The 26,115-nt window shown below is 49.4% G+C and overlaps 2 protein-coding genes across 5 annotated transcripts in view; both read left to right on the forward strand.

The window, feature by feature from the left end:
* SRCAP (Snf2 related CREBBP activator protein) overlaps nt 1-20,455 on the forward strand; it is a 41,961-nt gene extending 21,506 nt beyond the window's left edge. For 2 of the 3 annotated variants that reach the window (XM_023191165.1, XM_023191166.1), the window contains exons 20-33: nt 72-337; nt 548-835; nt 1,481-1,645; nt 2,324-2,590; nt 2,943-4,441; nt 8,326-8,591; nt 8,731-8,933; nt 13,258-13,427; nt 13,579-13,775; nt 13,871-13,985; nt 14,487-14,606; nt 16,513-16,707; nt 16,854-16,937; nt 17,363-20,455. In XM_023191165.1, the coding sequence (XP_023046933.1) occupies nt 72-337; nt 548-835; nt 1,481-1,645; nt 2,324-2,590; nt 2,943-4,441; nt 8,326-8,591; nt 8,731-8,933; nt 13,258-13,427; nt 13,579-13,775; nt 13,871-13,985; nt 14,487-14,606; nt 16,513-16,707; nt 16,854-16,937; nt 17,363-20,044 (6,517 nt within the window). In that variant the 3' untranslated portion in view covers nt 20,045-20,455. Of the gene's footprint in view, nt 1-71; nt 338-547; nt 836-1,480; nt 1,646-1,919; nt 2,106-2,323; nt 2,591-2,942; nt 4,442-8,325; nt 8,592-8,730; nt 8,934-13,257; nt 13,428-13,578; nt 13,776-13,870; nt 13,986-14,486; nt 14,607-16,512; nt 16,708-16,853; nt 16,938-17,362 lie in introns of all 3 variants that reach the window. The other variant, XM_023191167.1, reaches the window with a different exon arrangement.
* A 233-nt stretch (nt 20,456-20,688) lies between these two features.
* Nucleotides 20,689-25,486, forward strand: TMEM265 (transmembrane protein 265). 2 transcript variants are annotated; one of them, XM_023191171.1, is made up of 3 exons: nt 20,689-21,028; nt 22,027-22,197; nt 24,065-25,486. In XM_023191171.1, exons 2-3 carry the CDS (start codon nt 22,030-22,032, stop codon nt 24,224-24,226), a joined length of 330 nt encoding a protein of 109 aa, XP_023046939.1. In that variant the 5' UTR covers nt 20,689-21,028; nt 22,027-22,029; the 3' UTR covers nt 24,227-25,486. The 2 variants fall into 2 exon arrangements, with proteins under 2 accessions (XP_023046939.1, XP_023046940.1); XM_023191172.1 differs by lacking the exon at nt 20,689-21,028 and having other exon boundaries at nt 21,035-22,197.
* Nucleotides 25,487-26,115: the final 629 nt, after the last annotated feature.

Below are 26,115 nucleotides of genomic sequence, written 5' to 3' on the forward strand. Positions count from 1 at the left end.
TTTTCTTTGATTTTGCTACCTCTTCTTATTCTCCTTCTCTCCCTACCCATTCCCTAAATTTTTCCTCATAGGATGCTGCAGCCAGTACCTAAGCAAGAAGGCCGGACAGTGGTCGTGGTGAACAACCCACGGACACCCCTGGGCCCTGTCCCAGTTCGACCCCCTCCAGGTCCTGAGCTCTCAGCCCAGCCCACCCCTGGCCCAGCCCCCTCAGTGCTGCCAGCACCACTGATGGTTTCATCCTCACCTTCTGGACCCCCACTTATTCCTGCATCTCGGCCTCCTGGTCCTGTCATCTTGCCTCCCCTGCAGCCAAACAGTGGTTCTCTCACTCAGGGTGAGTTGAAAGGGAGCGAAGGATGATGCGTGGTGCTTCAGAAAAGTTGTTCCGACTGAGGAAGAAGTAGTGAAATTAAAGGGTTTGAGGAGCTGGGCTGGGGACAGGGGTCTAGTATTTGATGGGCTGGAAGGGAGGATGGAGGCTTCTGGGACCAAGCTAAGGCTTTAGTCAGGGTATATCTGACAGGTGTTTGCTTTGTGTCTGCAGTGTTGCCATCCCCCCTGGGGGTCCTGAGTGGGACCTCACGGCCTCCCACGCCAACCTTATCCCTAAAGCCAACATCACCTGCCCCAGTTCGCCTGAGCCCAGCCCCACCTCCAGGCTCCTCTAGCCTGTTGAAGCCCCTGACAGTGCCACCAGGCTACACCTTCCCTCCTGCTGCTGCCACTACCACTTCTACCACCACAGCAACTGCTACCACGACAGCAGTGCCAGCTCCGACTCCTGCACCACAGCGCCTCATTCTGTCTCCTGATATGCAAGCTCGCCTGCCCTGTAAGTTCCCAGGGCTCTGTGGTGAGGGACTTGAGATGGGAGAAAAGCTCAGGACTATGACAGCATCAAATTTTAGGCAGCTGGGTCAGTCATAATGGCTCATGTCTATAATCCCAGCGCTTTGGGAGGCCAAGGTTGGAGGATTGCTTGAGCCAGGAGTTTGGAAGCTGCAGTGAGCCATGGTTGTACCAGTGCAATCATGAGCAAGACCCTGTGTCAAAAAAAATTGAGGCAGCTAGCATGTTAGGTATTACGCCAGATGTTGTTAGATCATAATTAAGAGGCCTTAAGGAATTGACATAGGGAAATGACACATAGATGAATAAATAGTGGTAAACCTAGCGGTAGAAAAGTATTTGGGGTAAAAGGGCAGTGTAGAGCAGAGGGTGGTGGTTAACTCAGTCTTGTGGCAGGCCGTGTTAGAGGATATAAAGGAGATTGCTAAGCAAATGGGATTGGAAGGAGTAGCACATCAAAAGCTCAAAGGCTGTAGGTGGAGACTGAGTTTGTTGAGACACAGTAAATTGTGGGAAAGGCTTGGTTGGTTGGACTGGACACTCAGGGGAGAGGTGTGCTTCATGGGGTCTGTGAAGTGGTGTTGAGCAGGATGAACCTTGTGTACAATAAGGCCTTCTCTGTTTTTAGCAGGTGAAGTGGTCAGCATCGGGCAGTTAGCCTCACTGGCACAACGTCCAGTGGCTAATGCAGGGGGAAGCAAACCTCTCACCTTCCAAATCCAGGGCAACAAGCTGACTTTGACTGGTGCCCAGGTGCGCCAGCTTGCTGTGGGGCAGCCCCGCCCGCTGCAAAGTAGGTAAAACCCACCCCCTGTCCTGCCTTTTTCCGCCTCTTCCCTGTCTTTGTTTTTGTGACTTTTTTAAGTGTCAGCCTTAATGTTTCTTTCCCAAGCTTTTGGTGGGTGGGGCCAACGGGCATGGTTGGAGGGATCTTGGATAAAGATAGGGAAGAGGTCATTCTAGAGAATTTATTCCCTCTGTTCTTTCCCTCTCTTCTTGCCTTGCCTCTGCCCTCCTCAGGCTGATAGCTGCTTCTCTCTCTCTCTTTCTCTCTTCCGTTAACCCAGGGAATGTAGTGCACCTCGTGTCAGCAGGGGGGCAGCACCACCTCATCAGCCAGCCTGCCCATGTGGCCCTCATCCAGGCCGTGGCCCCGACCCCTGGCCCTACCCCTGTCTCTGTGCTGCCTTCTTCGACCCCCAGCACCACCCTTGCCCCCACTGGCCTCAGCCTTCCGCTTGCTGCTAACCAGGGTGAGGCTCCTGGCCTTCCTAATTCCTTAGCCCTTGCTGGCCTTGGTCCTTCCAGGCATGCGCTGGGCTACTGTGTGTCCAGCCTTTCCTCAGTGTTGTTTTCCCTTAGGAATATCTACGATACCTGTCTGCCACTTTCTCCTGCCCCTGGACTTCTTCCATCCTTTGGGTCTCTTGTTTCTTTTTTACCTTCCTCTCAGTGTAGCTTCCTCTTGCAGTGCCACCAACCATGGTGAATAATACAGGCGTGGTGAAGATTGTAGTGAGACAAGCCCCTCGGGATGGACTGACTCCTGTTCCTCCGTTGGCCCCAGCACCCCGGCCTCCAAGCTCTGGGCTTCCAGCTGTGTTGAATCCACGCCCCACATTAACCCCTGGCCGGCTACCCACACCTACTCTGGGTACTGCCCGAACCCCCATGCCCACACCCACTCTGGTGAGGCCTCTTCTCAAGCTGGTCCACAGTCCTTCACCTGAAGTCAGTGGTGAGTCCAGGTGGCTGAGGCCAGAAATCCTTGCCAGGAATGGAGATGAGATGGGGTCGCCCGAAGGTTTCTTAGTTTTAGTACAAGTTTTTTCATACCAGTATACTGCCTTGATTTGTAGTGGACCCCAGAACTGGGCTGCCTGAGCCCTGACCTAATTTCAAGATACATTTGCTGGAATCTTGGAGGGAAAGAAAATCTAAAGTTGTCAGATTACTTGGATGTTTGACTTCGTGTTGTGGGAGTGAATGCCTCCTGGGAAATGGGAAGCTTGGGGTCAGGGAAAGGTGGGACAGGGTCAGGAAAGGGTCAGGAAGTTATTCTGGGGCTAACTCATTCTCTCTCTCCACAGCTTCAACCCCCGGAACTGCCCCCTTGACCATCCCTTCTCCTCTCCATGTGCCATCCTCACTCCCTGGGCCAGCCTCTTCTCCAATGCCAATTCCCAACTCCTCTCCCCTTGCTAGTCCTGTGTCCTCTACAGTCTCAGTTCCAGCGTCATCTTCACTCCCCATCTCTGTCCCCACCACACTTTCTGCCCCAGCCTCGGCTCCACTCACCATCCCCATCTCAGCCCCCTTGCCTGTTTCTGCTTCGGGCCCAGCTCTGTTGACCAGTGTGACTCCACCACTGGCACCTGTTGTCCCAGCGGCTCCTGTACCTCCCTCCTTGGCACCATCTGGTGCTTCCCCATCAGCATCAGCCTTGACTCTAGGTTTGGCCACAGCTCCGTCCCTATCTTCATCTCAGACACCTGGTCACCCTCTGTTGTTGGCTCCCACCTCTTCACACGTTCCAGGGTTGAACTCAACCGTGGCCCCAGCATGCTCACCTGTCCTGGTGCCAGCTTCAGCTCTGGCCAATCCTTTTCCGGCAGCACCAAATCCAGCTCCAGCTCAGGCTTCCCTTCTGGCTCCAGCATCTTCTGCATCTCAGGCTCTAGCCACCCCTCTGGCTCCTATGGCGTCTCCACAGACAGCAATTCTGGCTCCTTCTCCAGCTCCTCCTCTGGCTCCTCTTCCAGTCCTGGCACCATCACCAGGTCCTGCTCCTGTCCTGGCTTCATCACAGACTCCGGTTCCAGTTATGGCTCCATCGTCTACTCCAGGAACCTCTTTAGCCTCAGCTTCACTGGTACCAGCTCCAACCCCTGTGTTGGCTTCATCATCAACTCAAACTTTGCTACCAGCCCCGGTTCCATCACCTCTCCCGAGCCCGGCTTCTACACAGACACTGACCCTAGCCCCAGCTTTAGCACCCACTCTTGGAGGCTCATCTCCATCTCAGACACTCTCTTTGGGCACGGGGAACCCCCAGGGACCCTTTCCAACTCAGACATTGTCATTAACTCCAGCATCATCCCTGGTACCAACTCCAGCCCAGACACTGTCTTTGGCACCAGGACCACCACTGGGTCCAACTCAGACGCTGTCTCTGGCTCCAGCACCTCCTCTGGCTCCAGCTTCTCCGATGGGCCCAGCCGCAGCTCACACGCTGACTTTAGCGCCAGCATCGTCATCTGCTTCACTCCTGGCCCCAGCTTCAGTGCAGACACTGACCTTGAGCCCTGCCCCTGTTCCTACCCTGGGCCCGGCTGCAGCTCAGACCTTGGCGCTGGCCCCAGCCTCCACACAGCCCCCAGCTTCCCAGGCATCTTCCCTTGCGGTTTCGGCATCTGGTGCCGCTCCCTTGCCTGTCACCATGGTATCCCGGCTGCCTGTTTCCAAGGATGAGCCTGACACACTGACATTGCGCTCTGATCCCCCCAGCCCTCCCTCCACTGCTACCTCGTTTGGTGGCCCCCGGCCTCGACGCCAGCCCCCCCCACCACCTCGTTCCCCTTTTTATCTGGTAAGTTTTACTTCCTCAAGAGGGAACAGGAAGTTGAGTTTCTTTGGAGTATTGGTAGGGTGGATGGAACAATGATGTCACATTTAACCTGGTGAATTACAAAGCTTAATGTTACGGACCAAGTACTTGAGTGACATTTGGACAAGTCCCTTCTCTTCCCTGGGCGTGTACCTCATGATTCACCTGCCTCGGCCTCCTGAAATGCTAGGATTACAGGCATGAGCTACCGCGCCCGGCCTCTTTTCCCGTTTTTTAACCTGCATGGTAATAAATGGGCAGTAAAAGGAACTCTTCTCTGTCCCTTTTATGATTTCTGGTAGCCATTTCTTTTCTGTACTATGTATATAGGCCCATGTCTGTGTAGTAGTAGAGTTAAATTCACAGTTCAGCTTAAGTAACCCAGAACTAAGGAGAAGGAAAGTCCAATGGGTCCCTCCAGGCCCTCTGGCTTTTCCCCACTATAATCAGAGCTGCTGCTTAGTCTTTGCTTCCTGCTTACTCCTCCACCCTCCACCATTGCCATCGACTCCACCTTTGGTCTTTACCTGACCAGCCGGTAGGTTGGTCATGGCTGGTTGGAAGTAGAGAGTAGAGGGAGAAAAGCCAAGAGTGATGTGTAGTCTGTGCTGAATTTTTTTTCCCCCATCTTGGATGATACATTGAATTTTGATTGCTCTGCAAGTAGATAATAGCCTCTTGCCACTTTTTTTTTTTTTTAACAGTTTGTGCTGTAAGTCATATACCATCCAATTTACCCATTTAAAGTGTACAATAGTTGTTTTTTTTTTTAAAATAGAGATGGGGGTCTCACTGTTGACCAGGCTGGTCTCGAATTCCTGGCCTCAAGTGATCCTCCTATCTTGGTCTCCCAAAATGCTGGGATTATAGGTATGAACCACCACGCCTGGCCCCAAACTGTACAATAGTTTTTTTATTATAGAGTTGTACAATCATCAACACAATCAGAACCGTTCCATGGCCCCAAAAAGAAACACTGCACCTGTTAGCTAGTATTCCTCAATGCCTCCATCCCTCCTAGTCTTGAATGACCACCATCCTACTTTTTTGTTTCTCTAGTTTTGCCTATGGAGTCATAATGTATAATGTGTGGTCTGTTGTGACTGGCATCTTGCACTTAGATTAATGTTCTTTGAAGTTTATTGTGTTGTAGCATATATCAGTACTTCATTTGTTTTTATGTTGAATAATAATGTATGGATACATTTTATCCTTCCTTGAGTTGATGGAAACCTGTATTACTTCTGCTTTATGGCTATTATGAACAATGCTGTTGTGAACATTTCATGTACAAGTTTTTGTATGGACAGGTGTTTTCAGTTACTGTTAGATACATACTGAGGAGAAGAATTGCTGGGTTATATTGTAACTAGATTTTAACTGTTTAAGGAACTGCCAGATTTTTCCAAAGTGGCTGCAACATTTGACATTAGCACCAGCAGTCTGTGAGGATTCCAGTTTCTCCACATTTGAGCCCATACTTTTTTTTTTTTTTTTCCTTTTTGAGAAGGAGTGTTGCTCTGTTACACACGCTGGAGTGCATTGGCATGATCTTGGCTCACTGCAACCTCTGCCTGAGGTTGGGGTCATTAAGGTGTTCAGTGACCCCACCTCAACCTCCCTTATAGCTGGGATCACAGGCATGTGCCACCATGCCCACCCAATTTTTTTGTATTCTTAATATTTTATTTTTGAGACAGAGTCTTGCTCTGTTGCCCAGGCTGGAGTAAAGTGGCACCACCTCACCTCTCTGCAACCTCCGTCCTCCAGGCTCAAATGATTCTCCTGCATCAGCCTCCCAAGTAGCTGGGACTACAAGCATGGCATCACCACGCCTGGCTAGTTTTTGTATTTTTAGTAGAGAGAGGGTTTCACCATGTTGGCCAGACTGGTCTCAAACTCCTGACCTCAGGTGATCCGCCCGCTTTGGCTTCCCAAAGTGCTGGGATTATAGACGTAAGCCACTGTGCCTGGCTAGATTTTTTTGTATTTTTAGTAGAGATGGGGTTTACCATGTTTGCCTTGCTGGTCTTGAACTCCTGACTTCAAGTGATCTGCCTGCCTCAGCCTCCCAAAGGCTGAGGCACATCAACACTTACTTTGATTATAGCCATCCTGCTGGGTGTGAAGTAGTAGTTCATTGTGATTTTGATTTGAATTTCCCTGTTGGCTGATGTTGAGCTTTATTTCATGTGGTTGAAATACTATGTTGGCCATTTGTGTATCTTTGAAGAACTATCTGTTCAGATCCTCTGCCCTTTTAAAATGGGTTGTCTTTTTATTATTGAGTTGTAAGAGTTCTTTATATATTCTGGTTACAGATCCTTTTTCAGATGTATGGTTTACAAATAGTCTTTTTTTTTGAGGCAGTGTCTCGCTTTGTCACCCATGCTAGAGTGCAGTGGCACAATCTCAGCTCATTGCAGCCTCCTGGGCTTAAGTGAACCTTCCATCTCAGCCCTCCAAGTAGCTGGGACTGCAGGCTCGTGCCACCATGCCAGGCTACTTGTTTCTTTTTTTGAGATGGAGACTCACTCTGTCACCAGGCTGGAGTCCAGTGGTGCGATCTTGGCTCACTGCACCCTCCGCCTCCCAGGTTCAAGTAATTCTCCTGCCTCAGCCTCCTGAGTAGCTGGGACTACAGGCTCGCACCACCACACCCAGCTAGTTTTTTTTGTATTTTTAGTAGAAACGGGGTTTCACCATGTTGGACAGGATGGTCTCGTTCTCTCGACCTCATGATCCGCCCACCTTGGCCTCCCAAAGTGCTGGGATTACAGGTGTGAGCTAACACGCCTGGCCCTTGTTTGTATTTTTTGTAGAGATGGGGTTTTGCCATGTTGCCCAAACTGTTTTTGAACAGGAGGCTCAAGCCATCCGCCTAGGCCTCCCAAAGTACTGGGATTATAGGCTTGAGCCACTGCTCCTGGCCAGATTTTCTCTTTTTGTTACTGTTGAGAGCTAGCCTCAAAAGGAACTAGCTCTTTGAGTCTATTGGTTTTTCCCTCTGCTAGGACACCTTTTTTCCGTCACTTGTCACTTAGAGCGCTTCAAAGCAAGAGGTGATACTTGGTATCAGTCAGGAAGGAGATTTGGAGCACTTCTCTTTTCACAACTATCTCCTGGGGTCTAGTCTCTCTCATTTACTCATTTTGTTAACAGATAGATGTATTGAAAGCTTAATTGTGCTAGTTACTGGGTGATTATAGTGAGCAAGGCATAATTCATGTTGTATGGGGCCTACCGTGTAGTGGACAGATGTTAGTCAAATAATCATACAAATGTGTAACTACAAGCCTAATAAGTGATACAAAGAAGTTTCACAAACTGTGAAACTGGAAGCACAAAGATGGGAAAGGATTGGGTCAAAGTCATCCAGGTCTCCTCACTGCCAGGTTGCCCATTTTCTGTCTCAGAGTGATGAGACCTGGATGTCTGGTTAGCTGTTCCCATTCCACCCCATTCCAGTCTGGCCCTTGGCAAAAACCTCGTCTGGATATGATTGGCCTCTCTGTATCCTGGTCAGTGATTTGAAGAAGGCTATAGTCCTGGAGTTGAGTGTTACATAGGAAAATACCCATAAATTGTCCATTCTGTAAACTTGTTGGAATTGTAGATCTTAATTTTGAATATTCAGTCATTCTGCTTTGGTAGAATACAAGGAAAGATCAGTTTTCTCTTGCAGAGAAGTTACTTAATATTGTGAAAAAAATAGTTCTCATTGATAACTTGGAAAACTACAAAAAGAGCGTAGTGTATTTTTGGATCTCATGGTTTCTGTATATTTCTATCTGGAAAGAACAGTCAGGTTTTGATGTGGACTCTGAGGGCCCTGATTACTTTCTCTGTTTTTCTCTCACCTCCAGGACTCCCTGGAGGAAAAGCGGAAGCGGCAGCGGTCTGAACGCCTGGAACGCATTTTCCAACTTAGTGAGGCTCATGGGGCCCTGGCACCTGTGTATGGGACTGAAGTCCTGGATTTCTGTACCCTGCCCCAACCTGTTGCCAGCCCCATCGGCCCTCGTTCTCCTGGCCCCAGCCACCCCACCTTTTGGACTTATACCGAGGCTGCCCACCGGGCTGTACTGTTTCCCCAGCAGCGACTAGACCAGCTGTCAGAAATCATTGAGAGGTTGGCAGGGCTAAGTGCTAATGGGGAGTGGGTCTTGGGGCCTCAGAGTGGATGTAGTGCTTAGGGCTGGTGAAGGTGTTAACTTCTGGGGCATTTCAGAGTGTCATCTTTTACACTGCCTGCCTTCTTCCTTCCACAGGTTCATCTTTGTCATGCCTCCTGTGGAGGCACCTCCCCCTTCCCTGCATGCCTGCCACCCACCTCCTTGGCTGGCCCCACGTCAGGCAGCCTTCCAGGAGCAATTGGCCTCTGAGCTCTGGCCCCGGGCTCGTCCTTTGCACCGTATTGTGTGTAACATGCGCACCCAGTTCCCCGACTTGAGACTCATCCAGTATGATTGCGGTGAGTTTGTTGGCTAATGTGGGACCCTTGGCTTCTCTTCCTTTCTTACTAGTAAGACTGTTACATCAGAGGAATGCTGCACTTAAGGTCTCTCGCTATTTCTGTAAAGGTTTAGATGGTGTTTTAGGTTATGCTTATGGGCAAGATAGAGAAATGTAAGCCTCATGTTAGATTCTTGACATTCATAAATTTGACTTTCTCTTTTTTCTTTCTTTTATTTTGAGACAAAGTCTTGCTCAGTTGCCCAGGCTGGAGTGTAGTGGTGCAGTCTCAGCTCACTGCAGCCTCCTAGGTTCAAGCAATTGTCTCACCTCAGCCTCCAGAATAGCTGTGATTACAGACATATGCCACCATGCCTGGCTAATTTTTGTATTTTTAGTAGATTTTAGTAAATTTTGTATTTTGCCATGATGGCCAGGCTGATCTCGAACTCCTGACCTCAAGTGATCCTCCCGCCTCAGCCTCCAAAGTGCTGGAATCACAGGCATGAGCCACCATGCCAATCATGAATTTGACTTTCATGACAGTTGAAAATGTGCTGCTAACTCATTCATTCAGTGATCATTTTGTGAACATCTGTTACATTTTGCTGATCATTTGGGATACGATAGGAAGTAAGACAGTACAGCATAGAGTTTTCTTTTTTTCTTTCCTTTTTTTTTTTTTTGAGACGGAGTCTCGCTCTGTCGCCCAGGCTGGAGTGCAGTGGTGCAATCTCAGCTCGCTGCAAGCTCCGCCTCCCGGGTTTACGCCATTCTCCTGCCTCAGCCTCCCGAGTAGCTGGGACTACAGGCGCCTGCCATCTCGCCTGGCTAGTTTTTTTTGTTTTTTCAGTAGAGACGGGGTTTCACCGTGTAGGCCAGGATGGTCTTGATCTCCTGACCTCATGATCCACCCGTCTCGGCCTCCCAAAGTGCTGGGATTACAGGCTTGAGCCACCGTAGAGTTTTCATTTAGCTGTATGGGAAAAGATGTCTGGTGGTACAAGACTACACAGGAAGTAAACAGTAAATTTTGGTCTTGGAAAAGACAATGACCTTTTTGTGTTGGCTAAAATTATTTGGCGGTAACAGAAAACCAATTAACAGTCGCTTAAACCACAAGAACATTTATTGTTTACTTAATGAGCCAGTCTGAGAATAGTGGTGTGTAGCTGTTTCAGCAGCTTAACGATATTTTCAGGGACTAGGACCTTTTCTTCTTTCTTTTTTTTTTTTGAGATGGAGTCTCGCTCTGTCACCCAGGCTGGAGTGCTGTGGCTTGATCTCGGCTCACCGCAACCTCCACCTCCCAGATTCCAGCGATTCTCCTGCTTCAGCCTCTTGAGTAGCTGGGATTACAGGCGTGCACCACCACGCCCAGCTCATTTTTGTATTTTCAGTAGAGACGGGGTTTCACCATGTTGGTCAGGCTGGTCTTGATCTCCTGACCCCGTGATCCGCCCGCCTCGGCTTCCCAAAGTGCTGGGATTACAGGCTTGAGCCACTGCGCCCGGCTCTTTTTTTTTTTTTTGAGACAGAGTTTTGCTCTGTTTCAAGCTATTCTTCTGCCTCAGCCTCCCGAGTAGATGGGATTACAGGTGCCCACCACCACACCTGGGTGAGTTTTTTGAATTTTTAGTAGAGACAGGGTTTCACCATGTTGGCCAGGCTGGTCTCGAACTCCTGACCTTGTGATCCCCTTGCCTTGGCCTTCCAAAGGGCTGGGATTATAGGTATGAGCCACTGCACCCAGCCTTAAGGGACCAGGACCTTATATCTTTCTACCCTGCTGTACCATCTTTAGCTTTTATCTTTTTAGTCTCATGCTTTTGTTTCTTCATGTTAGGATGGCTGCCATAACTCCAGTGTATACACCAGTCCTCTAAACAAGAAACAAGGGGTTGAGACAAAACAGCATGAGAAAGTTTTCTGGGAACAAAAGACCTCCAAGCTGGCCAGGCACGGTGGCTCAATGCCTGTAATCCCAGCACTTTGGGAGGCTGGGGCGGGTGGATCACGAGGTTAGGAGATTGAGACCATCCTATGAATGGTGAAACCCCATCTCCACTAAAAATACAAAAAATTAACCGGGTGTGGTGGCGGGCATTCCCAGCTACTTGGGAGGCTGAGGCGGGAGAATGGCGTGAACCCGGGAGGCGGAGCTTGCAATGAGCTGAGGTGGCACCACTGCACTCCAGCCTGGGCAACAGAGCGAGACTGTCTCAAAAAAAGAAAAAAAAAGAAGACCTCCAAGTTGACTTTGCTTCATAACTCATTGGCTCAAACTGAGCTATATGCCCATACCTAGAGCAATCACTGACAAAGGGGAATAGCAACAAAGGCCTCTGGCTTATTTACAACTTATTTATTTTCTGGGGTTGGGTTGGGGCCACCTTCACCTGGGAGCAAGGAACCTCTGCCAGCTGTCCAGTGTTAATCAGGTTCTGTTACCCAAGAATGGCTGTTGGGTAAGTGACTTGTTTCTTCCACAACCCTGCACAGACATTTCTATAGTAACATGTTTCAAGATTTCTTTAATTTCCTAGAATATAAGAAAATCAACATTTTTATTAATATGTGTTCAATAAATGTTTTGGTAAAAAAAGTGTTTTTGTTATAATTGAAACTATTCAGAATAGATAAACTGAAAGTCTTGGTTAAGTGTTCAAGGCCGGGTGTGATGGCTCATACTTGTAATCCCAGCACTTGGGTAGACTGAGGTGGGCAGATCACTTGAGGCAAGTAAAGACCAGCCCAGGCAACATGGCGAAACCCTTTCTCCTCAAAAATTGAAAAATTAGTTGGATGTAATGGTGCACACCTATAGTCCCAGCTACTCAGGTGGCTGGATTGCAGGAGCCTGGGAGGTCAAGGCTGCAGTCAGCTGTGATCATGTCACTGCACTCTAGCCTGGGCAACAGGATGAGAACCTGTCTCAAAAATTAAGGCTGGGTCCAGTGGCTCATGTCTATAATCCCAGCACTTTGAGCGGCCAAGGTGAGCAGATCAGTTGAGCTCACGCATTGGAGACCAACCTGGGCAATATGGCAAAACCCTGTCTCTACAAAAAATACAAAAATTAGCCAGGCATGGTGGCACACGCCTGTAGTCCCAGCTACTTGGAAGGCTGAGGCAGGAGGATGGCTTGAGCCTGGGAGGCAGAGGTTCAGTGAGCTGAGATAGCGCACCACTGCACTCCTGCCTGGGTGATAGAACCAGACCTTGTCTCAAAAAATGAAATAATAAAGTAAGTGTTCAGGCTGGGCATGGTGGCTCAGGCCTATGATCCCAGCACTTTGGGAGGCTGAGGCGGGAGGATCACCTGAGGTCGGGAGTTCGAGACCAGCCTGACCAACATGGAGAAACCCTGTCTGTACTAAAAATACAAAATTACCCAGGCGTGGTGGCACATGCCTGTAATCCCAGCTACTCAGGAGGCTGAGGCAGGATAATCGCTTTAATCCAGGAGGCGTAGATTGCCGTGAGCTGAGATCGCACCATTGGACTCCAGCCTTGGCAACAAGAGCAAAACTCTGTCTCAAAAAGAAAAAAAAAAAAAAAAGTTCAAACTGAGTTACCAGAAATGTTGAAGTTGTTTCTGTGTTTGATGGAAGGTTGAACTAGATAACTTTCTAAGAGCCTTTATGGTTCTGACTGTGACCTTAAATCCCTGTCTAAGCTGTGACAATGGATTTGTTGACATCTATCCTGTGAATCTGTTCTGGGTTTCAGATAGTATGACTGTTGTAATACTTAAGAATCTCTTGTTCATGAAGCATTGAGGATTCTGTTTTTCCCTCGATGTTATGTATTCCCCTACTCTTTTAGTTAGACTCAAAGAAGTTAGATTCTAGGCCGGAGCAGACCAAAGAGATGAAGCCCTTAAAGGAAGAACTTGTATGGTGTCTATATGTTTTGTGACAGGGTCTCACTTTGTCGCCCAGGCTGAAGTGCAGTAGTGGCATCTCAGCTCACTGCAACCTCTGCCTCCTGGGTTCAGGCCTGAGTTCTCATGCCTCAGCCTCCTGAGTAGCTGGGATTACAGGCACCTGCCACCATGCCTAGCTAATTTTTATATTTTTAGCAGACACAGGGTCTCATGTTGGCCAGGCTGGTCTCGAACTCCCGACTTAAAGTGATCCACCTGCCTCGGCTTCTCAGAGTGCAGGGATTACAAGTGTGAGCCACCATGTCCTGCTGTAATTAAACATTTTTGATCCGCTAGGCTAATTGAAACTTTGGCGTAAAGCATTGATTACCTTTTAACCCTAGCCTTACATTGCTAAGCATTCTACCCGTTGCAGGTTGTAGCTAGCTCCCTGTATCCCTTAATATCTTTTCAGGAAAATTGCAGACGTTGGCAGTGCTGTTGCGGCAGCTCAAGGCAGAGGGCCACCGAGTGCTCATCTTCACCCAGATGACCCGAATGCTGGATGTATTGGAGCAGTTTCTCACCTACCATGGCCATCTCTACCTGCGCCTGGATGGGTCTACTAGAGTTGAACAGAGACAGGTAACCCAGGTTTCTGCAGCCCTTAGAGGCTCACCTCCACTTCTCTCTCCTTTTCCCAGGATTTGGGCTTCCAGAGGGGGTGCCACTAAGCCTTAGACCTGTTTCGGGGGATAAGTCTCCCAGTATCATCTTTTTTTCCCTTTCCTTCTAGGCCTTGATGGAACGGTTCAATGCAGACAAACGCATATTCTGCTTCATCCTTTCAACTCGGAGTGGGGGTGTGGGCGTGAACCTGACAGGAGCAGACACTGTTGTTTTTTATGACAGCGACTGGAATCCCACCATGGATGCTCAGGCCCAGGACCGCTGTCACCGAATTGGCCAGACCCGGGATGTTCACATATATAGGTATTGCCTAGTCTTCCCTCACCTTACTTCCCCTTTACTGATGGGGTTTCCTGGATATATTTGGCTGCTTACCCATGGCCTTCATCACCCCCTAGGCTTATCAGTGAACGGACAGTGGAGGAGAACATCCTAAAAAAGGCAAATCAGAAGAGAATGTTGGGAGACATGGCCATTGAGGGAGGCAACTTCACCACAGCCTATTTTAAACAGGTACTAAGTAAGATCTTTTAGCCTATGCAGGAGAAAACTGCTGTGCCTTTAGGAATTCCTCCTGTTTATTAAAAAAGACTGCTTTGCACTTTGGGAGGCTGAGGCAGGTGGATCACTTGAGGCCAGGAGTTCGAGACCAGGCTGGCCAACATTATGAAACCCCGTCTCTACTAAAAATACAAAAATTAGCCAGGCATGATGGTGGGTGCCTATAATCCCAGCTACTTGAAAGGCTGAGGCAGGAGAATCACTTGAACCTGAGAGGCGGAGGTTGCAGTGAGCTGAGATGGCGCCATTGCACTTGAGCCTGGGTGACGAGAGCAAAAGTGTCTCAAAAAAGAAATAACAAAAAGGACTACTTTGGCCTTCACAGACCTGTGTCTTCAGCCAGTGGCACCCCTGATAGTTCCAAGAACCATCAGCCTTACAACTTAGAGCCTTACTTACAGCTTAGACTAGCATTCTGTTGATTCTGACACTTCTCTCTGTTCTATCCGATAGCAAACCATCCGAGAGCTGTTTGATATGCCCCTGGAGGAACCTTCTAGCTCATCTGTGCCCTCTGCCCCTGAAGAAGAAGAAGAGACTGTGGCCAGCAAGCAGACTCATATTCTGGAGCAGGTGAAAAAAGAGTGGGCAGTTCCTAAAGTTGAGCTAATTCTTTTTTTTGTTTGTTTGTTTTTTTTTTGAGACGGAGTCTTGCTCTGTTGCCCAGGCTGGAGTGCAGTGGCCGGATTTCAGCTCACTGCAAGCTCCGCCTCCCGGGTTCCCGCCATTCTCCTGTCTCAGCTTCCCGAGTAGCTGGGACTACAGGTGCCCACCACCTCGCCCGGCTAGTTTTTTGTATTTTTTATTAGAGACGGGGTTTCACCGTGTTAGTCAGGATGGTCTCGATCTCCTGACCTCGTGATCCACCCGTCTCGGCCTCCCAAAGTGCTGGGATTACAGGCTTGAGCCACTGCGCCCGGCCAAGTTGAGCTAATTCTTAACAGCATATCTTGTCCTTTGTTAGTCTGTTGAACTTGTTCAGGGGAAAGAGACGTTTTTTCTGCTTCCCAGATTACAGTCAGCCTTTGATAGTTGTAAGCACATTGCTTATTGGTTCACATGATTTAGTAGGAAAAAAGACAGGATTTTGAAGTCCTTAGTTTTAAGTTTGAATTCCAGTAATGCTTCTTAATTGTGTTAAGACAAGTTACAATCCTCACTCTTTTGAACCTCACTTCCTATTAAAAGTAATGTGGGCAGGGCATGGTGGGTGGCTCACACCTGTAATCCCAGCACTTTGGGAGGCTGAGGCTCCCAACTGGAAAGCTTTGAAAACACACAAAAATGCTCAGACCCAGCACCCCAAAATTATGATAGATTTTGAGAGGGGACCAAGGAATAAATCTTTTTTTTTTTTTTTTTTTTTTTGAGACGGCGTCTCGCTCTGTCACCCAGGCTGGAGTGCAGTGGCGCGATCTCAGCTCACTACAAGCTCCGCCTCCCGGGTTCACGCCATTCTCCTGCCTCAGCCTCCCGAGTAGCTGGGACTACAGGCGCCCGCCATCTCGCCCGGCTAGTTTTTTGTATTTTTAGTAGAGACGGGGTTTCACCGTGTAGACCAGGATGGTCTTGATCTCCTGACCTCATGATCCACCCGTCTCGGCCTCCCAAAGTGCTGGGATTACAGGCTTGAGCCACCGCACCTGGCCAGGAATAAATCTTTTAAAAACCTTTCCAAATGTGATTTTATTATGCATAAGTGTTTGAAACAGCGTTTCACATTAAGTACAAAGCATTAAGTACAAAGCATATCCACCTCACCATTTAATCCTCAAAATTATTTCCTTTTCATTAGCATTTCCACTTAAGAGAAGTATTTAGGTTGATGCAAAAATAATTGCAGTTTTTGACATTATATTACTTTTTTTGGAGATGGAGTCTCGCTCTTTCGCCCAGGCTGGAGTGCAGTGACGCGATCTCGGCTCACTACAACCTCCACCTCCCGGGTTCAAGCGATTCTCCTGCCTCAGCCTCCTGTGTAGCTAGGATTACAGGCATGTGCCACCATGCCCAGCTAATTTTTGTATTTTTAGTAGAGATGGGGTTTCACCACGTTGGTCAGGCTGGTCTTGAACTCCTTACCTCATGATCTGCCTGCTTTGGCCTCCCAAAGTACTGGAATTACAGGAGTGAGCCACTGTGCCCAGGTGAATTGTGCATTTCTATTCACATCTTTCTGTGATGGCTTTTTTTTTTTTTTTTTTTTTTTGAGAGCTGAGGCTGGCTTTAAAGGAAGGGAGATAGAGCGAGCAATCTCTAAAATACTCATTTTTCCCTAGTGGGTGTCCTGGTAAAATCCGTTCCATCCTTTGTGGACCACTGAGTTGTTGTGGTAACTCTGGAGGCCTAGGAGGTTGTTGAATTCTATTGCAAACCTAGTTTGGTGTATGCTTGGTCTTAAGTTTTTGCCTGAATCAAATTACATGATGTAAAGTACTTATAGTCTCATGTTTTCGTTTCCTTTTATACACCCTGGTAGGCATTGTGTCGGGCAGAAGATGAAGAGGATATCCGTGCAGCCACCCAGGCCAAGGCTGAACAGGTGGCTGAGCTTGCAGAATTTAATGAGAACGATGGGTTTCCTGCTTGTGAGGGAGAGGAGGCTGGCCGGCCTGGGGCTGAGGATGAGGAGATGTCCCGGGCTGAGCAGGAAATTGCTGCCCTTGTAGAACAGGTCAGTGTTGGACCCACTAGTTCTTGACTTTACTGCTTCCCCTGGGCTTGTGACCCTCCTTCTGTCTTCCCTGGTGGGAATAAATAAGGGTGGTGGGTCCCTGGGTACCAGGTTCCTACGTTTATCATCACTGCTCCTCCTTGCAGCTGACCCCCATTGAGCGTTATGCCATGAAATTCCTGGAGGCCTCACTGGAGGAGGTGAGCCGAGAGGAGCTCAAACAGGCAGAAGTGAGTATTTCCAGGGATGGGGCTGGCAGTTGGAAGCTGCTGATTTCTTTTTCTTTTTTCTTTTTTGAGACAAAAGTTTCACTCTGTCGTCCAGGCTGGAGTGTAGTGGGTACAATCTCGGGTCACTGCAATCTTCGCCTCCCGGGTTCAAGCAGTTCTCCTGCCTCAGCCGCCCGAGAAGCTGGGATTACAGGCGTGTGCCACCACACCTGGCTAATTTTTGTATTTTTAGTAGAGACGGGGTTTCACCATGTTGGCCAGGCTGTTCTTGAACTCCTGACCTCAGGTGATCCGCTGGCCTCAGCCTCCCCAAGTGCTGGAATTACAGGCATGAGCCACTGCGCCTGGCCTGGAAGCTGCTAATTTCTACTCACTGTCTACTCTGCTTGCCTCCTCCTGACCACTTATGGGCCCTGTTGTTGTAGGAGCAAGTGGAAGCTGCCCGCAAAGACCTGGACCAAGCCAAGGAGGAGGTGTTCCGCCTACCCCAAGAGGAGGAGGAGGGGCCGGGGGCTGGGGATGAGAGTTCCTGTGGGACTGGTGGAGGCACCCACCGGCGCAGTAAAAAGGCCAAGGCCCCTGAGAGGCCGGGGACTCGTGTCAGTGAGCGTCTTCGTGGAGCCCGGGCTGAGACTCAAGGGGCAAACCACACTCCTGTCATATCCACCCATCAAACTCGCAGCACCACCACACCACCCCGCTGCAGTCCTGCCAGGGAGCGAGTTTCCAGGCCAGCACCTAGGCCTCGACCCACTCCAGCTTCAGCTCCAGTTGCAATTCCTGCCCTTGTTCCTGTCCCAGTCTCTGCCCCAGTACCCATTTCAACCCCAAATCAAATAACCATTCTTCCTGTCCATATATTGCCTTCTCCTCCCCCTCCTTCACAGATTCCTCCTTGTTCTCCTGCCTGCACCCCTCCTCCCGCCTGTACCCCTCCACCAGCTCATACACCGCCTCCAGCCCAAACCTGTCTTTTAACTCCTTCCTCTCCTCTCTTGCTTGGTCCACCTTCTGTGCCCATTTCTCCCCCAGTCACCAACCTCCCCTTGGGCTTGAGGCCTGAGGCAGAACTGTGTGCCCAGGCATTGGCATCTCCAGAGTCCCTGGAGCTGGCTTCTGTGGCCAGTTCAGAAACCTCCTCACTTACTCTTGTGCCCCCTAAAGATCTGTTGCCAGTTGCTGTGGAGATCCTGCCTGTGTCAGAGAAGAACCTTTCTCTCACCCCTTCTGCACCCAGCCCGACGTTGGAGGCTGGCAGTGTCCCTAACGGTCAAGAACAGGAGGCACCAGATTCTGCTGAGGGCACCACCCTTACAGTGCAGCTTGAAGGTGAGGAGTTGCCCCTGTGTGTGAGTGAGAGCAATGGCCTGGAGCTCCCACCCTCAGCAGCATCTGATGAGCCACTTCAGGAGCCATTGGAAGCTGACAGGACCTCGGAAGAGCTGGCAGAGGCCCAGACCCCAACCTCCAGCCCAGAGAAGCCACAGGAGCTTGTTACACCTGAGGTTGCAGCTCCATCCACCTCATCTTCAGCCACTTCCTCGCCTGAGGGTCCTTCACCTGCACGACCTCCTCGGCGTCGCACCAGTGCTGATGTGGAAATTAGGGGTCAAGGGACTGGTCGGCCAGGACAACCACCAGGCCCCAAAGTGCTTCGAAAGCTGCCAGGACGGCTAGTAACTGTGGTAGAGGAAAAGGAACTGGTGCGGCGGCGGCGGCAGCAGCGGGGAGCTGCCAGCACCCTAGTGCCTGGGGTCTCTGAGACTAGCACCAGCCCAGGAAGCCCGTCTGTCCGCAGCATGTCAGGGCCAGAATCCTCCCCTCCCATTGGTGGGCCTTGTGAAGCTGCTCCTTCATCCTCACTGCCCACTCCACCCCAGCAGCCCTTCATTGCTCGCCGTCACATTGAGCTGGGGGTGACTGGTGGTGGCAGCCCAGAGAATGGAGACGGAGCACTGCTTGCCATCACCCCACCTGCTGTGAAACGTCGGAGGGGGAGGCCCCCCAAGAAGAACAGGTCTCCAGCAGATGCTGGGAGAGGTGTGGATGAGGCACCCTCATCCACCTTGAAGGGAAAAACCAACGGGGCTGACCCAGTCCCTAGGCCTGAGACCCTAATTGTTGCAGAGCCTGTCCTGGAACCACAGTTTGTTCCTGGGCCCCAGCCTCTTGGACCCCAGCCACTTCACAGACCCAATCCTATCCTGTCACCTGTGGAGAAAAGAAGGCGAGGGCGACCCCCTAAGGCACGAGATTTGCCCATCCCTGGGACCATTTCCTCTCCAGGGGATGGCAACTCCGAAAGTCGGACACAGCCACCCCCACACCCATCACCCCTAACCCCACTCCCACCACTGCTAGCTTGTCCCACTGCTACTGTTGCCAACACTGTCACCACTGTCACCATTTCAACGTCCCCACCCAAACGGAAGAGGGGCCGACCTCCCAAGAATCCTCCATCACCTCGGCCCAGCCAGCTCCCTGTGTTGGACCGTGACAGCACTTCTGTCCTCGAGAGCTGTGGATTGGGGAGGCGACGGCAACCCCAGGGCCAAGGGGAGAGTGAGGGTAGTTCCTCTGATGAGGATGGATGCCGCCCCCTCACCCGCCTGGCCCGCCTTCGGCTTGAAGCAGAAGGAATGCGAGGACGGAAGAGTGGAGGGTCCATGGTGGTGGCTGTAATTCAGGATGACCTGGACTTAGCAGATAGTGGGCCAGGCGGGTTAGAATTGACACCTCCTGTGGTCTCATTAGCCCCAAAACTGCGTTCGACCCGGCTGCGTCCAGGGTCTCTAGTCCCCCCACTAGAGACTGAGAAGGTGCCTCGCAAACGAGCAGGGGCCCCAGTTGGTGGGGGTCCTGGGCTGGCAAAGCGGGGCCGCCTACAGCCCCCAAGTCCCCTGGGGCCTGAGGGTTCAGTAGAGGAGTCCGAGGCTGAAGCCTCAGGTGAGGAGGAGGAAGGGGATGGGACCCCACGCCGACGTCCTGGTCCCCGCCGGCTTGTTGGGACCACCAACCAAGGGGACCAGCGCATCTTGCGCAGCAGTGCCCCTCCCTCCCTGGCTGGCCCTACTGTTAGTTACAGAGGCCGCAAGGCCAAGACGTGAGTGGGCTGCCCCTCCACGTAAAGGCTTTCCACCGTGGCCGCTCCCTCCATGACCAGGCCTGACTCTGTTAACCACTACTTGAAGTCTTGAGGGGGAAAGCCTCCAGGGAGACATAGGGGCCTTCTCCCTTCTTCCCACCAAAGTAGGGGGTAGGCAACTGGTTGTCATGGAAATGGGGATCATCACAGTCCCCCTCCCCTTCACCCCACGTGGCTGGGCAGTGTTAAGGGTGGCAAGATAGTCTCTGTCCCCACCCCCTTGTACTTGATTCCCCAGCTGTCTTTCACAGCCCCCCACCCTTAGGGGAAAGGGGAGGGGCTTCTCTACAATGAGGTTTTTTTCTTTTTTCTTTTTTTCTTTTTTTTTTTTTTTTAAGAAGAAAAAATAATAAACTTAGTTTCTGTACGAGCATCCGCGTAAGGAGGCTTCTGATTTTCTGGTCTGGTGGAGGGTTGGGTGGGAACTTGGGCATCGTTTTTCTCCTCCCTCTTGCTCTTGCAAAGATCTTAGTACCTGATCTCTAGCCTAGGACTGTATATTCCAAGTAGAAACCTACCCAAGAAGAGGGAAGATTGGTGAATTTGATGTGGTAGGGTGCCTTTCGCTAGTCAGTTTGAAGTCACAGACATCGTTTTCTTCCTCTCTTTTCCCTTGGTTCCTAGACGTTCCTGGGAGCTCTCTGATGCCTCAGACCTTTCCCTTTTATCCCTCTTGCTCAGGTGCTTCCTTTCACTCCTTTTTCCAGAGGGCAGGCGTCCTAGCTCCAGTTCCATCCCTTGGGCCCTCCCCTGCTCTTCATCTAGCCAAACTGGTTTGAGTCAGCCACACCCTTTCCCAGCTCCCTGGGCTCTTCAGGTGGTGGCTGGCCACTCAACCCCACCCCTGGGCTTGGCTTGGAGCCCTGAGTCAGCTCCATCACCACCCAAGCCAAACCAAAGCTGAGGCAGGAGCCGAAACTCAGAGTCCCTCAAAGCCTATAGCCAGGTAAGAGCCCTGTTCATTTTATATTCTCTGTTCACTCCCTGGGCCCTCCTTGTGTCTTCCTGTTGACTCTGTTTACCTCATCAGAGTTATTTGTATCTACTTCCCTGCAGCTTGTTGGCACACATCATTCTTTGCTCTCTGCTTGTTTCACCCCTTTCACCTTTCCTATCCTTTGTTACTTGGGTTCAGGGAGCCATTGTGGTTTCATTTTGTGTGGGTTGCAGGGGAATGGTTGGAGATAAGGGTAGAAAGGTGGTTTGATGCCAGGGCCTAGAGGACCTGAGAAGTAGGGAGACAAGAAATAATTAAGTAGGGCATCATTATGCAGGTTTCTGTGTGATAATGAGGTCATTTGGACTCAGTGTACTAGTCTGATTGTGTTGTGTGGCTTGGGTTAAAATGGAGAGAGGAGGTGGCAGGGAGGCAGCATAGCAGAGGAAGCCCTGACTTAGGGAAGTAAGTTTGGTGTTCGGTTTCAGCGGTAAAAAAGGGCTTACTCGGGTATATTTTCCTTACCTTTCTCCATTCCCATAACTGTTTTCATGTAAAATGGCTGCTTTGCTTGAAGTGGGGTGCAGTACCTAAGGTTCTCCTCTCTGACATCTACAGTACTCAGGGGGCAGCCTCTTGGGAATCTGGGGGAATTGTAGGGTCGTTTGAAATACGGATTAAAATAACAGATTCATAGCAGCTTTCAAGAGTTTGTATGTCTCCTGCTTCTCGGTGTGCACCTTGTTGTAACAGTAAATAATACAGATAATGCCTTGTCTACATTGGCTTGCTTTCAAAGACTCAGAACCTCAAGCTCAGGTAAAAGGATTCCAGCCACACATTTCCTCTTCTGCTCTGTGAGTCACTAGAGGAATTCCCCAGTAAGGCAGCATTCCTGAGTGCCAGGTTATGCCATGAGAACAGAGTGCTCCGAGGGGTAGAGTCTGAGCAAGCAAGGCCAAGGGCTCAGTTGTTGGGCTCACAAGTACCTTGACTATCGCCCACAGGTGATGGAGGACGAGGAGAAGGCAGTGGAGATCTTGATGGGCAACACGGAAGCTGCTCATCCTCCATCCCCCATCCGCTGCTGCTGGCTCCGCCTCCGCTGCTTGGCAGCTACTAGCATTATCTGTGGCTGCTCTTGCCTGGGAGTCATGGCTCTGGTGTTTGCCATCAAGGTGAGGAGTGCAATTCCCATGGGAACAGGGGGGGTGGGTATAAGGCAATGGTTTCATGTATCTGATCTATCTACATTGATCAGTCACTGAATACCTATCAGTGCTCTGGGCCTAGTGCCAGAAATAAGAGTAAGACAGGGTTCCTTGCCGTCAGAGGATCCATAGTCTAATGAAAGAGATGACAGTGAAAAATGATAATTAATAGAATGCAGTTCATCAGTATCATAATACAGGAAGCACAGGACAGTCTGGGAGCCAGGGAGGATCCATGTATATAATTATATATGTGTATGTGGTAGAGTAGGTAACTGGAAAGGCATCCTAGGAGAGGTGACGGGAATTAACCTTAAAGCGCGAGTGAATAAGGGTGGAAGGGCATTCCAGATAAAGGGAGCAGTGTGTACAAAGGCCTGTGGAGCACGACTGGACCAGTGAGGAATAGTGAGAGATGAAGCTAGAGGACCCAGATTTCTAAGGGCCTCCAGTTCTGTGCTTAAGAGTTTTGACTTTATCTTGAAAGTACTGGGCGGGGGCATTGAGTAGTTGCTGCAGGGGAAAGTGACATGGTTAGATTTGAGTTTTAGAAAGATCCATTCTCAAGGCCTACATCGAGGGTGACTTGGAGTGGGCAAGGCTAGAGGCTGCTGAACGGTGATGAGCACAATCTCTAGGAGTCTGAAAGACACTATTGGGTTTTTGAGAGGGCTTCACCATTTCAAAAAGCCTATTAGAAACAGCACATGTCCGGCAGGCGCGGTGACTTAGGCCTGTAATCCCAGCACTTTGGGAGGCCGAGGTGGGCACATCACGAGGTCAGGAGATTTGAGACTATCCAGGCCAACATGGTGAAACCCCGTCTCTACTAAAAATACAAAAATTAGCTGGGCGTGATGGTGCATGCCTGTAATCCCAGCTACTCAGGAGGCTGAGGCAGGAGAATTGCTTGAACCAAAGAGTCGGAGGTTGCAGTGAGCCGAGGTCATGCCACTGCACTCCAGCCTGGTGACAGACTCCGTCTCAAAAAAAAAAAAAAAAAGAGCACATGTCCTTTAGGAAAGGCTACACAGGCTAACTTAAACTTCATGCTGGAAATTTCTCAACCCTAGACATATTTTAACAGAAACTTGCTGTAAGAACTCCTGGGTTCCATTAAGGCAAAATCCTAAAAAGAGCCCTTAATGATGACAAAGAGACCTGGGCACAGTGGCTCACACCTGTAATCCCAGCACTTTGGGAGGCCGAGGTGGGCAGAACACTTGAGGTCAGGAGTTCGAGACCAACCTGACCAACATGGTGAAACCCCATCTCTACTAAAAATACAAAATTAGCTGGGCATGGTGGCACGCGCCTGTAATCCCAGATACTCAGGGGGCTGAGACAAGAGAATTGCTTGAATCTAGGAGGCAGAGGTTGCAGTGAGATCGCACTATAGCACTCCAGCCTGGGTGACAGGAGTGAAACTGTCTCAAGAAAAAAAAAAAAAGATGGAAAAGATACCCATCAGGCTATGAGAACGAGGTGGTGTTTGGATGTGAATGAAATACTCCAGGCTCACTGTTTCTTGCCAATAGTTAAAAATTCTGAATCAATCTTGGATGGTTGGAAAGAATGGGAAATAAAAGAATTGGAAAGTACTTTACCATATGCGATCTTGTGAGCTAACTGTGGCCACGCTGAGAAGTAGGCAGGGCGCAGAGATGGGTACCTTATTTTGCAGATGAGAGTTTAGAATCAGAAACTGGAAAGGGAGGTAGAGGGTTTGGATGTGAGATTTTGATCTCTGACAGGGAAGGGGGAGTGCAGTGGGGAAATGGACACCTTGGGGCAGAAGCAGCGGGAGAACCTAACCAAGAACCTGCCCCCACAGGCAGAAGAGCGGCATAAAGCAGGCCGGTCCGAGGAGGCAGTGCGCTGGGGGGCCCGGGCCCGGAAATTCATCCTGGCCAGCTTTGCTGTCTGGCTTGCTGTCCTCACTCTGGGTCCCCTGCTGCTGTGGTTGCTTTCCTTCGCCATCGCTCAGGCTGAGTGACCCTGGATGGCCTCTGCTGAGAGCCAGCTGAGACCTCCTGGATCCTGCAATGCGGCATTGCTAAGGTCCTGTGACAGCAGTGGTTGGAAGGATCCTGGTTGGAAGGATGGGGACTCTCAAGGGGCTTCGGAAGAGCTCTTCTAGCCCTTTATAAAAGGAGGGCAGCAGCTGAGACTGATGAGAGGAGGGCAGCCTGCTCTGTTCTTTCAGGGCCCCCCATCCCTGTCTCCCCCACCCAAGCCCACCCTAGGCCTCTACCCAGCGGGAGGGGTTGAAGACCAGGCCTGGTTTTATTAGAATTTGTTTTGTAATAAAAGCCTTTTTTAGTGGTGAAATACTCCTGTCTAATTGTTCTCCCCCTGCTTTACCTTGGGCCCTTGGTGAGAGCCAGTCTGAACATCTGACTGATAGCAGAAGCTAGCATCCACCTCATCCAGGAGCTTCAAGAGAAGGAACCAATTTTTATTTTCTTCTTCTGGAAGTTTCCCTTCTTGGAAAGACCCTTTCCAAGGTCTTTCCAACGTACAAAGGAGAAGACCCAGCTTCTCCTTTGTACGTCCACAGAGACTCTGAGGCCAAGAGTAGTAGCAGCTGCTATTATTTATGACTTACTATATTCCAGGCTGTGTTCTAAGCACTTTGTATTTCTTAACTTCCTCCAGTTTTCAGTCACTCAGTAGATACCTATACTATCATATCCATCACATGAATATGTCACATATGATAGGTACCAACTATCTGAGTGAAAACTGGAGGAAGTGTTCTAAAACAACAGTGTTCTCATTTTATATTTGAGGAAACAAGACAGATTTACACAAGGTCCTCAGCTACTAAATGGTAGAGCTGAGACTGAACCCAAACAATTTTGGTTCCAGAGCTGAGAGAGGAGTGAAAGAGTTGGGTAACAGCAACAACTATCCTGTACATGGAGATTTGAATGATTAAAATGGATTTTCATATCTTTTATTTTGGACCTCATAATATTTTAAATTTTTTTTTTTTAAATTATGAAGTATATCATACATATAGAAAATTACCCCAAACAAATATGTATACAGTTCATTAACACAAAGCAAACATGAATAACCACATTCAGTAAAGAAATTGGAACATTGTCAACACTTCAAAGCCTCCATTATACTCCTCCCAATCACTGCTACTTCCTTTCTTCCCACAGGTAACCACCATACTGACTTCTAGCAGTGTCGTTTAATTTTGTCTGCATTTGAACTTAATGGAATCATGTATTCTTTTCATATTTCACAATGTTATTGTGAAATTTGTCAATATTTGGCATAGGTGTAGTTTTCATTGCTGTGCAGTATTCAGTCATACGAATGTATCACAATTTGTCCATTTTCTGTTGGTGGACTTTGGGATATTTGCAGTTTGGGGTTATTATGAGTCATGCCTTTTGGAGTGCACGTGTCCTGGCAAGCACCTTACCATAATTCAGAGTCCAGAACAGCGCCTAAAGGAATTGGAGATGTTGCACACTGAAGAGAGACTAGAGGGGAAAGAGAGGCACATGATGGCTGTCCTCAGTGTTTCCAAGTGCTCCAGGAAGAAGGAAGAGAATTGATTGGTGGTCTCAGAAGTTAGAATTACAACAGTGGGTAGAAGCCATATACAGGGCAGTGTTCTCAACATAGTTTCACAATGGAACCACCTGGGAGCCTTAAAAAGTAGTTAGGCCTGGGCTTTGCGCAGACTATATTCTGACTTAATTGGTGTGAGGTACAACTTGGGCATTAGGATTTCAGTTTCCCAATTGATTCTAGTGCACATAGTTTGAGAACTACTACCCTATAGATAAGATTTTATTGGGTTCACTCTGAAATTTCTAAATCAGGAAAAAAGGGTAACACATTTTAGAATTTTTTTTTTTT

The sequence above is a fragment of the Piliocolobus tephrosceles genome, chromosome 17 (assembly GCF_002776525.5).
Source record: "Piliocolobus tephrosceles isolate RC106 chromosome 17, ASM277652v3, whole genome shotgun sequence".
In the NCBI taxonomy this organism is placed as follows: domain Eukaryota; kingdom Metazoa; phylum Chordata; class Mammalia; order Primates; family Cercopithecidae; genus Piliocolobus; species Piliocolobus tephrosceles.